The 13,433-nt window shown below is 38.6% G+C and overlaps 1 protein-coding gene across 1 annotated transcript in view; it reads left to right on the top strand.

Annotated features, from left to right (window-relative positions):
• LOC114645332 (uncharacterized) overlaps positions 1-13,433 on the top strand; it is a 434,664-nt gene that overhangs the window by 343,250 nt on the left and 77,981 nt on the right. The window contains exon 6 of the mRNA XM_051923325.1: positions 1,157-1,227. Coding sequence (XP_051779285.1) covers positions 1,157-1,227 — 71 coding nt within the window. The remainder of the gene's footprint in view (positions 1-1,156; positions 1,228-13,433) is intronic.

Raw genomic sequence — 13,433 nt, 5'->3', positions numbered from 1 at the left:
CATATGTCATTTTTTATTTTTTGGATTGATTATCTGTTATTTTTCTCTTTACTGATTTTACTCTTTTTTTGTTTACATTATTGTGCCTCTGTTTTGTAACGTGTTTTCTTCCAGTCATTGGGTAAGTTGGTTGCATTGCTGTTGCCATACTGTTTGTAGCAATATAAATAAATGATGACAGCACACATGGAAGTGTGTTCATTCTTTGAAATGAAGACTGAAAAAACAACAAGTGACTAATTTTAGAGAGAAAGGAGAATCTGTTAGATTTAAAATTTTTGACTACAGATTGTATTTGTGTTGATTTTACTATTTGGTTTTTCCAATTTAAATGTGCTTGCCTAATGATATTTCTTTGGCTTTATTTCTCTGAAAACCCATAATTTCCTAGCCATGTGTCCTTTTGTACTTGTCTTTTTAGCCAGATAGCCTAATGGCTTCTCAATTCATGTCCCTGTCTGTCTTAGTAGATATTTGATTACACACTAGGCCAGACTTTGTACGATAAATTGAAATCTGTTAGCGTTTGAGCAGTTTGCATAGATGACAACAGGAATGCAGTTCAGTGCAGTTTGCCAGTTCTAACACAGAACATTTAGCACATCTGTGCCTTAGTGTTGCCTTAGCGTCGTATTGGAGACCAGGTATGAGAAATCATGAAATGAAACTTCAGACAGTCAGCTGCTAGCAACAGACAAACATTTATTAAGCATTGCTTTGATGTAATGTCCTTTGTGCTATCGACCAATTGCTGTTCTTGCTTTATTTCTTTTTTGGCAGTTCAAGGCATCACAAAAACAGCTCAAACAGACATTACTAAATGTCTACAGAAATTTATGAACTTCAAGAAGGCTCTGGGGTTCTGCAATCAAAATTAAACTTAAAGAAATGTGCAAAAGAGCATGTGATCTATTAAACACATTAGCTCGGCATTTCCATCATGACAGATTTAAAACGTGTGAAAATTGTGTCCAAAGCTTTTGTGAGCGTGTGTGTGTGTGTGTGTGTGTGTGTGAACTCTCTCCATGACTCATAAGAACACGACCCCAAGGGACTGAATAAGTCAGAAAAAACTTGAAGGCAGTGTGTGCTCTGATGACAGGACATACAACAAGTGTCAATGACTCATTGTGTGTTTTTTTTCTTTGTTTTGCAGCCTTTTGAGGATAAAACATCTTGCATTGTCGGCGGCCTGTAACACTTCTGTAAAGGAAACAGCCCTTCAGTGTAAGTTTGTTGCTGCACTTGCATTCTTTATTTTTTCAACATGTGTTTCACAGAGTTTAAGATTGCTGCTTTGAAGCAGAAACTGTGAGGATATTGACATTATGTTTTCATATTTCTGACTTAAGTATTCTTTCATTATAAAAATTTAGAAATGATAAACAAATGAGCCGAAAAAATATCTACATTCAGAAATATAGACATACATGCCTCGCACACAGGCAAAAATACAGTACCTTCAATATGTTTAAAAACATGAACTCATCAGAGTCATCCTACACTCAACACATTTAGTTCAGTATTGCACACATTTTTTATCATATCAATTCACCCCAACCATGGCTAGTCGGCAACCTCACTCCTGTGTGCGAGTGTCAGCACATGTAGACTTGCTCATCCTTTCTTGCAATGACATCCTGACATCCGTTCTTCATCGGGGACAATCTATGAACAAGACATTTTATGAGTTCATGCTTCAGTGGGCCAAAACAAGATCATCATGTAGTGTTAATGAAATTCCGCAACACTTACTCCTTCACATGAAGAACATCAAATGGCTTCAAATGGCTTCTTCTCCTAAAAATAACGTCTACAGTTTGGAAATCTTATCTGGTTGCAGTGGTTGGTAAATGTGAACACTTTGGTCTCTAAGTCTAATTACTTAGTTAAGAAGAGGTAAACAGAAATTACAACAAAAGTAAGGAAGTACTGTAATTATGCAAGACTTAATAAAAATAAATCCGAATCCATTTTATTGGCATTTGTTCCTGCTTGGAACACAATTTTTGGATTCCTCTGGGAGAATATAAAAGACTCAAGATGGAAGTCCAAAAATGAAAATAGGCTTTTGATGTTTCTCCTAACACTAACATCCATCCATCCATCCATTTTCCAACCCGCTGAATCCGAACACAGGGTCACGGGGGTCTGCTGGAGCCAATCCCAGCCAACACAGGGCACAAGGCAGGGAACCAATCCCGGGCAGGGTGCCAACCCACCGCAGAACACTAACATCAACATCATCATTATAACACAGTAATGATGGCCTCTGTCAGCATCATCTTTCTCAGGCTCAGATTCTGGCCCTTCCGACTGTTTTAGCAAATGAAAACCTCAACTGCCTATGAGTTTTTAAGACATGTTTTTTGGTAGTATGGTGACACTGCTGGCTCATGACTAGAGCATCTTAGGTTCAAATCACTAATTATCGGCTGTGTACTTTTAGAATGTTCTCCTTTTCTCTGTCTACTCTGACTTTCTGCTGACATCCTCAGAAATGTACAAGTTAATTTTATTTGCACTGTATTCTTATGTTTGGGCCCTCTGATGGAATGATGTCTGGTCCAGTGCTGATTTCTGCCCGTCACCTGGTGATGCCAACCTTGACCTGAATTAAGAATGCATGAGAACATTATGCTGTTTAACTTTAGATTTTATTTTCCAGTAGCAGGCAGGGCCAAGTTCTCATTAACAACAGTGCTTCTGTCAGTCAGGCAAACAATAAGTGCTGACAGATGCTTCATATGTCCCCAGGCCTTATAAGTACTAAATAAAGGATGTATATAGGACCCTCATGGTCAATATGTTAGTGGAAACATAACAAAAAATAGTAATATATAATTATAATTATATATATATTATCCATCCATTATCCAACCCGTTACATCCTAGCTACAGGGTCACGGGGGTCTGCTGGAGCCAATCCCAGCCAACACAGGGGGCAAGGCAGGAAACAAACCCTGGGCAGGGCGCCAGCCCACTGCAGAATTATATATATTATATAATACATAATATTAAATTTTATTATATTTAATTATTATTAATATCCATCCATCCATCCATTATCCAACCCGCTATATCCTAACTACAGGGTCACGGGGGTCTGCTGGAGCCAATCCCAGCCAACACAGGGCGCAAGGTAGGAAACAAACTCCGGGCAGGGCGCCAGCCCACTGCAGTATTATTAATATATATTAATAATATAACAGTTTTGATTTATATTTGTTTGTGTGTGTGAATGAATGGATATAGTTAGAATGATGTAAGGCTAACCTCCAAAACCAACCAACCATATTGAAATGTATTTCAAGAAATTGTTTTTTTCAGTTATATACAGTGTTCTGAACAACCATCCATCCATTTAATGATTTTAAATAATCTTTGTGCAAATTATAGAAATTTGACAAAGCAATTTTTGGCACATAATAAAGCAACGCATTGTGTATAACAGTGACACCTACCAAGCCGGCACCCTCATTTTAACCAGAACATATTAAGTTAGCAGATTTGGAGCTCAACCCTTTCATTTCAGAGTAATTACACATTGTGCAGTAGTGTAGCTTTGGTTAGCCTAAGAAGAAATGGCAGTCTTGAAGAGCTAGTACTGCACATTCGTGGCAATTACACTAAACGTGTTAGACTGGAATGTTGTACTTTGCTCATCACCCACAAAGTATTAATCTTCGTTGAGTTACATTTAATTATATTCCACTTATGATGCATATTTAACAAATAATTGTTTTGTATATTATACAGGAAAAAATGTTACCTCGTCTGTAAAAGTAAGTACGTCATTCATCACTCATAACTGAGGACTTAAAAATCTGAAAATGCAATGAGATAATACCGCCTACGAAAGTTGGTCAATTTGTATTCATTTAGATAGATAGATAGATAGATAGATAGATAGATAGATAGATAGATAGATAGATAGATAGATAGATAGATAGATAGATAGTACATTATTTGTCTCCAAGAGGAATTAAGACTTTACAAAAGCTTAAAAAAATAGAAATATTGTAACAAACAACAACATCTCTAAACATAGACAAGAATGTCTGGCTTGGCTAAGAAAAGAGCTGTTATAAAGAAAATATAATAAATAAAATAATAAAAAAATAATAATAATAAAAGAAAAAAAACCCGCTGTTGCCGTGTAATAACAGGCTTGTAGGTGGGAGTAAGGTGGATAAGATTGTGGTCAGATCTGCCCAATTGTGCCACAGGTTTACACTTACTGGCATTTTAAATTTCAATAAAGCCGGACCAAGTTGTTGTGTCCATGATTGGAACATGACACATACTGCTGGAGGTTTGTCTAAAAGCCCATCCTGACAGCACTAAACTCAGTCCTGGATGGTGTCTCTGTCTTTTGCAGGGCCCAGTTCTAAATAAAGATAAATACAGAGACATTTGAAAAGTGCCAGTTAACTTAACAGGCAGATTTTGGTATGACTGAGGAAAACCAGAGTACCCTGTGGAAAAACCCATGTGATCATGGGAAGGACTTGTAGACTTCACGCAGAATGCAGGATTTGAACCAGTGACACTGGCTCCATTAGGGAAACAGCTCTAACCACAGTTTCACCCAATGTGGCTAATGTGAATGTTCCCAAAGTGTTTTTTCAAGTTTAGATATCGACAACCCCATTCACAAAAATTTAAGAACATTGTCAAGAATGTACAGTAAATAAAAACAATGCAATGATTTGTAAATCATGTTAACCCTGTATTTAATGGAAAATAGTACAAGGACAATATATCAGATTTTGAAACTGAATACTGTTATTTTTTTTTTTTTATTAATTACATGCTCATTTTGAATTTGATTGCAGCAACACATTTCACAAAATTTTGGACAGGGGTATGTTTACCACTTTGTTGCATCTCCTCTTCTTTTTACAACACACTGTAAATATTTAGGAACGGAGGAGACTAGTTGATGCAGTTTTGAAGATGAGGTGTTTTCCCATTCTTGTCTGATATATGGTTTCATATTTTTTGTTTCATAGTGTTTTCAGTGAGTGACAGATCTGGACTGCAGACAGGCTAGTTTAGCACCCGGACTCTTTTACTTTGGAGCCATGCTGTTGTACTACATGCAGAATTCAGGTTGGCCCTGACTTGTTGAAAAAAGCAAGGCCTTCCTTGAAAAAGATGATGTTTGGAAGACAGCAAATGTTGCTGCAAAACCTGTATATATTGTTCAGCATTAATGATGCCTTGCCAGATCTGCAAGCTACTTATGCCATCACAGATGCTGGCTTTTTGAACTGTGTGCTGATAAGAAGCCAGATGGACAGTCCCTGTTCTCTTTAGCCTGGAGGAAGTGGCCCCCCATGATTTCCAAAAAGAATTTCAAATTTTGCTTTGTCAAACCACAGGACAGTTTTCCACTATGCCATAGTCCAGGCGTTTCTGAATCCTGTTTATATATGGTTTCTTCTTTGCATGGTAGAGTTTTAACTTGCATTTGTAGATGCAGTGCCAATCTAATCTGTGTTCATGGAGAATGGTTTTTGGAAGTGTCTGTTTTTAATGCAGTACCACCTGTAGGGCCCAAAGATCACAGCCATCCAATACTGGTTTTTGGCCTTGTCCCTTGCATACAGAGATTTCTCTGGATTCTCTGAATCTTTTAATGATATTATGTACCAGAGAGGATGAAATCCCCAAATTCTTTGCAATTTTACGTTGAGCAACGTTATTCTTAAAATCTTACACTATTTGCCCATGCAATAATTCACAGAATGGTGAAGCCCTCTTCATCTTCACTTCTGAGAGACTCCAACCTCTCCGGGATGCTCTTTTTATACCCAATTAAGGTTCCGACCTCATGCTAATCAACTTTATTGTTTGTGAGATGCCATTCCAGGCATTTGTTGTTGTTTCAACTTTGTTTGAGCATATATTTCTCTATAACTCTCTGCATGATAATTTTTTTACAATATTTAATCTTAAGTAGCTTCCACCTGTGCTCCTGTGTTCTTATTGAAAAACATAAAGTAACAGCTGGCATCCGCCTTATTTATTCCCTTTTGTTATTTTAAAAAGTCTGTCATGACTGTTCTTAGTGTCTATGTTCTTTAGCCAAAAAGATTCACTTCCTCCTTGCAGCTGATAAGTATAAGAAATACAATTAAAAAGAATTGATTTAAGAGAATCTAGATAACTGATACATTTTACTGATTTAATTAAGGTATTTCCCATGTGAATTCCAAAAGAAGGGTGTTTCAAATTATATTGCTATGGCAATTAAACTACCCACCATTGAGTGAAAGAAAACAAAACAGAGGAAAGAAGACACAAACATGACAAAGTAGAAAGTGAGCTTGCAGGAAATGGAGAGGAGAAAGTGAGCAAAATAAAGTATTTGGATGAGGGGATTGAAAAATTATTTGGTTATTAAGGTGTGCTTGAGCTTAGCATCTTGACCTCAGAGTCTTTTGAACTAATGTGATGAATGTTGTGTGTCCAAGTGCATTTGTTAAATTGACTATTGGAGATGGATTTCTGTTGTCTACATGCTGCATATTTATACATAGGTGTTATTAATTTGGCTGTCGGTACACTTAGTGAGGATGTTTCCATTGAGTAAAGTAAATGAAAACATCAGAACAACAAGCAGGGCTTCTTCTGCTTTCTTTTTATTAATGACTTTGTACATAAGCATTCTCTTTTTATCACATGTAGGAAGAAATAAAAAAATATTGACATTACTTCAGCCATTGCTAGGGAAAGTGGGTTTAATTATTATAATAGATAAACCTAAAATTCAAATTAACCTTTGTTACTGTATTTTACTTTATGGACTATTCTTAATATATACATGACAAAAATCAAATTGTGATTTTATGTTTTTTGAAAAATAAAAAACATACATAGGCTGAATGCTTCAAACTTTACGCATTCATTTCTGCTTATTACATAGTATTTATACTTTATAATAGCAAATATGCTTTTTAATATTGAACCCTCCATTTCTCATCACTACATTAAACACTTTATAATTTTAACAGTTAATCCTTTATTTATCACTTGTGAACGCATTTTTAAATATCTGTATACAAGGAAACTGTTTCCAGACTTCTTTAATAAAGCATATTTATTATTAAAAAAGGAAAATTCTGGGACAAAGTTTGTCAAAAATCAATCACCTATTCATGAAGAGTATTATAATTCAAAATCCTACCTATTCCTCTATATATGTATGCTTGTAAAAATGATAATATCTTATATATAAACATCTACACGTGGAAGTGTGTGTGTTTGTCAGGCCAGAAAGTGAGAGGAGGAGTCGGGGTAAGGGTTCTGCATCTGAGGAAACAGAAAACTCACTTAGCCGCTAATAACACAAGCGATGTGAGCACGTCAGCAAAACAAAACCTCCTAGGAAGGAGATGCCCAGAGTAGTTCCTTTCAATTACCCGGCATCTCTACAATTCTATTTCGGGCTTACACAGCTAGTATATATATATATATATATATTGCATAGTTTACTGTCAAATAATGCAAAGAGTACGCGACACGTATTTCGCTCTTATTTGGGCTCGTTAGGTGTACACACTCTACTGTTCCCCTTGTGGGGATCAAACCTCGGACGTCAGCGTTAGAGACGAAGTCCCTTTACGCTGCGCCACGGCGTGTAGTTCGTTTATTTGACAGCCTGTAGATCTGACATTGACGTCCGAGGTTCGATCACCGCAAGGGGAGCAGTAGAGTGTGTACGCCTGATGAGCCCAAATGAGAGCGAAACACGTGTCGCTTACTCTTTGCATTATTTGACAGTAAACTATGCAACATTCCATGATCTGCTTCTCGCAACTGAAGAGGGCCCCGTGGTGGATGTTTGCCGAATGGCAGACCAACCACATGCGTTACCTGGTAGGTAACCACCCACACAATTCAGGTCAGGTCAATATATATATTGTCAATGACAGACAAATAAAGGAGCCAAAAAAGGTTTGGGGCAGCCACCTGTATAATATTCCTGGCTGCAAATGGATAAATTAGTTGTACAGATGTATACAGATTCGAGTCCAACACAGAACTGTTTTGACATTATCAAGATGGTGGTTTTAAAGGCAAGCAGAGGAAGTGACGTCATCAGTGGGGCCCGAACCGGAAGTGATGTCATCGGGCCCAGATGGAATTTACCATAACTGGTCTGCAGAGAAGTGAGATAAAGAGTCAGTGTACTCCTCCACCCCCTGGTCTGGCATGGAATTACTCTCATTCAGGCCCTTTAGCTGACTCCCATGTGCACGTGTGTGACAATATATATATTATAAACAGTATATACACAATATATGGCCATTTATAGCATTTTTGAGCCCCCACCATCCTTTACCCACTTCCTGTGTATTGAGGGTCTCCCCCTCTGGCCACAGGATCAGCTCACTTATTCCAGGATATATATATTCAAAAAACTTTCATATAACATTGAATGCATTCTGAAAGTCCACATTATTACATAGTCTTATACAATGGTAGTAAAAATCTGTTGAACCGAAACAGTTGGAATCAGCAGAACAATGATTCGAGTAGATCTGGAATTACTGTGTAGTGTCCACAAATATTAAGCACACAATACGTAATCAGACCTTTAGACGTTTCACAAACATAGCACAACTGATGTTATAGCCTCCTGTCCGCTGGGGTTAGATACATGTCTTAAGATTTTGAAATAGAAAGGGTCATATGTAGTTTTTTGACCAGTTTTTATTGACTTTTCCGCCTTTTCTTCATTTTCTTTTCGTTGTAGGGGTCAGTTCTGTGTGTATGAGAACTGACATCCAATGAATGCTCATCCAGAAGTAACATGCATATAATGCAACAAGATGAAATGAGGAACACAGGTGTTTTGGCCCTCACAAACAGAAGAAAAGTGCATCTGTCTGGATGTCTTGTGTTTTATGCATCATGACGGAATAGAAAAAGGGAAAGAAAAGGGTTTGAAAATTGTGGCTGAACTCACCATAGCTGTTATCCCTTCATACAGTGTCAGTTCCGTCAGGCAACATGATATTGTTTGTCACAAAAAGGGCCGAGCATGATGGCACTAGAAGGTCAGAACACAGTCAGTAAATTAGACATGCCCAGTGATTTTCAACTGACATTGTCCGATGACAAAATCAGCAATTGCAGTCGGAAAGTGTGACATTACCTACTGTACAACTAGAAGTCAGGTAATGTGATAACAGCTTAAGGTTAGCTGCCGATTCTATGAACTGTACTGTAGTGCATGTGTGAGCATTCCCTGTGATGAACTGGTACCTCATCTCCAATGGACTGGCGCTCTTCATCTTTGTACTCAGTGCTGCTGGGATAGGTTCTGGCCTCTGCGGCTATGAACTGCATTAACAGAGAGATGGATGACAGGGGTGGTTGCTGCTTCTGATTGGACTGTTACATGTATTTTCATAATAGCTGGAGTTGTGTGAACTGAGCACAACTCTGACTAGCACTGCTCTCTCATTGACACAGGGTCCTAAGTTTGAATTTCACACTTGGTAATTTTCTGCTTGAATTTTGCATGTGCTCTGTGTGATTTATGATTTTCCTCTGGGTACTTGGAACAATGGTCAATAAGGAGGTAAAAAACATCCCAAAAAATTCAACAATAATTCACTTTACGTGTGACAATATTGACTCTATGAACCTATGGAGAGCCCTAGACAATATCCTCGTGTGTAGGGATATAACTTTACACACAAAGATGTGCAAAAGGGCAGCTTATCATGCAGGAAATACCAGTTTTAACAAGTAGCGTTTCTTCATACATCTCTAGATCAACTTACAGAAGAATACAGTATGTTGAATGGTGTTTGCCTTATAGTCATGACTGTGAGCCACTGTTCCACTTATAGCCAAAAACTTTACAAATGTAAACAAAAACAAATACCCAGCAGCCGTTTAATTACATGGTGTGGCTACAGCTCATGTCATCTTTACTGCTTCACTCCAATCCTCCAAGTATTTCGACATTTTAGCCTATGATAGCAATCTACACAGACAGACACATAGACAACAGAAAGAATAGCAACAGATGGTCCCATCAGCGCTCATTACACATGTCAGGTGATCGAGTGAGGCCCCAGGGTATGTTGTCGCTCCCTTGAGCCCTGTCCTTGCTACATCCCGATGATAAGATATCCTTTCACAATGAGAGTCATTAGAGGGTGACATACAATGCAAATGAAGAATGCAAAAACAAAACACAATAGTATAATGGGCCCGTGTCCAGGGGTCCTCAGTCACATCCCATTTTTGACTTTGATGTAGGCCGTATAATTAAAAGCCTAAAGTGTATTTAGTAGAAATGCAAATTAATAAATAAAACAAAAAAGCAAGAATGCATCATAAAAGGTCTTGATTAAAAATAGGCCTGCTTTTTTATTGATAAAAATTAATATATCCAGAAAGATCCTCAAGGTGGGAACTCCAGGGATTCTTAACTCCTTAAAGATGTAATGTGACTTTGAATTTCTATTAAAGTCTCGCTGGCACCAAGCAGACTTCCCTACAACCCCATTGTAGCTGATTTTTTTTTTTGGAGGGGGGATCCTGTCTTGACATTAATAAGTGGGGGCCAGGGAGCTACACCCCGTGTTCTCTGTGTTTGCACAGGGGAGCCACTGAACGGGAAAATTAATTTCAGCTGGAGAACAAGTTTGCAGTGTACTCTGGGATTGCTGGAGGGAAAGAAACTCGGTGGATGCCAGGGGTGCCTGACCCTCTCTTTAGAGAGCAAGTGAGGTCACAAAAGACTGGTAGGAGTTTTGAAGACTTTTTGGTCTATAAAGAACAACATATGGTCCGCGGCAACAAGATCTATAACCATGTTGTGTTTTAAAGGTGAGGACTGGCTGGAGACAAGTTGTGGATCTCTGTCTGTTTGATGACAGCCCATAATCCCAGACGAAAGGAGATGAACCACATTGTTTCTTAAAGGCAGGCAGATGAGAGACAATTTTAGAGACCTGGTCCTATTAAGAGCAAAAGGTAGCATGGGGAGGCAGGGATGGCTGGATCTCCTGAAGGCAGTTCCAGCCTAGAGTCCCAACAGCAAAATTAGGACAATGCTGACAGCACAGTTAAAGCTGCATCACAGAAGAAGACAGAGATGATAGGAAGAAACCAAGACTGGCAGAGATGAGATGGGATTAAGAAAAATGAGGCGTAAAAGGAAGCCGTCTAGTGGTACTGTGAGGTTGAGAAGCGGGTGAGCTATCCCATACCTGGACAGGGGTTACATACCTGCTTCAGGAGGTCCAGAGTAGCAACACAAGTTTGTTTTCTACTCTGACTGTGTATTGCCCCTAAATATGCTTTCCCTTTTATGTATGTTTCAGTACACATTTCATTCTTCTGGACATATGCCCACACATACCTGCTGTTTTTGTAAATTTAATTTCAAACAGAAAAAATAAAACTGAACAAATCTGCAGAGTGTTCTTACTTTTCAGTATTTACACAGCCGTTAATGTTTTACGGTAATAAAGCGTCTTTCATTCTACTCCCTTTAAAGTAGGCTGCAGGGGTTCCTTATTGGTCAGGCATTTCTTCTTGTATTGACTGTGTCAGATTAAAAGGCTGTGAGTAGGTAGTGTTGGGTTTAGTCTCTGCTCTTCGCTTTAATTTAAGGATATGGCAGAGATGACAGTAACACTGTGGTATGACTTAAATTTCTAAATGCGTGGAACAAAAAAGTGACAGCGTCTCTCTCTAATGCAACCATAGCACACAGGCGTTTGAGTTCTTGATGTGCTAATGTAGTGCCTGTTTACCACTCATTGCTGCCGAGTCTCATTTTTCCACCTGTCTGTGCAAGAGTTGTGAAATGACAGGGCATCTCTACCATCCTCTTACTATTTTTGAGGATGAAACAGGCAACAACCTGTCTGATGGGTTAAAATGACACTTACAATAATATAAAATTCTTTGTTTCTTAAATAATTAACAATGGCTTGAGGCAAGAGAAGAAAAAAATACTCCCACAAATAAAAGTAAAGCTTAAATTTTTAAGTGTTGCCAGGCTAGGGTTTTCCCTTGCTTCCATGTGATAGGAATGCCATGAAACGCAGCACACACACTAATATCATGACAGGGATACTGGGAGGCTGGCCCTTCTACTGCAGCTGAATGATCCTGACGGTGTTTTGGATAAGTCTGAGTGCACAATCAGGCCCAGCAAAAAGAGAGCCCAAGCTGATCCCTTTAAAATACAACATGACCTGCTAGTTGTCCTCTTGAGTAATGCATCAGCTGGTGGCCACTGTGGATTGCAATGGGATGCAAGAGCTCTTAATTGTGGGATTAGTGCATTTTAAACAGAGGCTCATGGGGTAATCCTTACGTTACATCTCTTTGCCCTGTTGACCCCGCTGGATGCTACAAGTGCAATCATTAGACCATGTTCCACATACACTAATTATTTGCAGCATTAGAGCTGGACTGTCTAACCTAACACTGACTAGACAGATGCAACCAACAGGAGACGCGAGACAAAGACCTAAACCACCTAATGGGCCGCCACAGTCCCTCAACGCCAAGAGCTCATCGGTCTGCTCATCTGATTATATGTGAAAGTTAACATCTAAAGGTCTGCACCCTGAAATGGGAAAATATAATAAGTCACCAATTTCAATATTTTAGAAAATATCTATCTATCTATCTATCTATCTATCTATCTATCTATCTATCTATCTGTCTGTCTGTCTGTCTGTCTGTCTGTCTGTCTGTCTGTCTGTCTGTCTATTATATAGTGCTTTTTAGATCAGATTAGATTAGATATACTGTATTAATCGCAAACGGATAATTGTAATGCATACAGCAGCAAAACATAAAATACAGAGATACTGACTAAAGTACAATATAAGACAATACAACATATAATATATATAATACAATAAATACTATGTTAAAAGTAACTGTAGTGTATTGCAGTCTGTATTATCTTCATATGGCTTCTGGCTGTAAGTGAAGGAAGGAAGGAATGTGGGGAGGAGACGTTGAACTGCTTAATGGCAGGAGGCAGAAAAGATCCTCAGAGGAGCTTCTTATTGCACCATGGAGGAATGAGTCTGTGGCTAAAAGTACTCCAAGAAATTGTCCCCTGGAGGGGATGGGCAGAATTGTTCATGACGGCATCCAATTTTGCCACCGTCCTCTTTTTCCACAGCAGCCTCCAGAGTGTCTAGAGTCAGTCCTGTAATGGAGCTGACTTTACTGATAAGTTTATTGTAGTGTTTTGCATTGCCTGAACTCAAATTGCTTCCCCAGGAGACCACTGTGTTGAACGACACACTGGCTACAATGGTCTAGCAAAACATTTCCAGCATTTTGCTGCATACATCAAAAAACCTGAGTCTCCTCACGAAGTATAGTCTGCTGTGACGCTCCTAATGCAGTGCCAAACTGCCATCAGG

The sequence above is a fragment of the Erpetoichthys calabaricus genome, chromosome 2 (genome assembly GCF_900747795.2).
Source record: "Erpetoichthys calabaricus chromosome 2, fErpCal1.3, whole genome shotgun sequence".
NCBI classification, from domain to species: Eukaryota; Metazoa; Chordata; class Cladistia; order Polypteriformes; family Polypteridae; genus Erpetoichthys; species Erpetoichthys calabaricus.
This window is presented reverse-complemented; position numbering and strand designations above follow the sequence as displayed.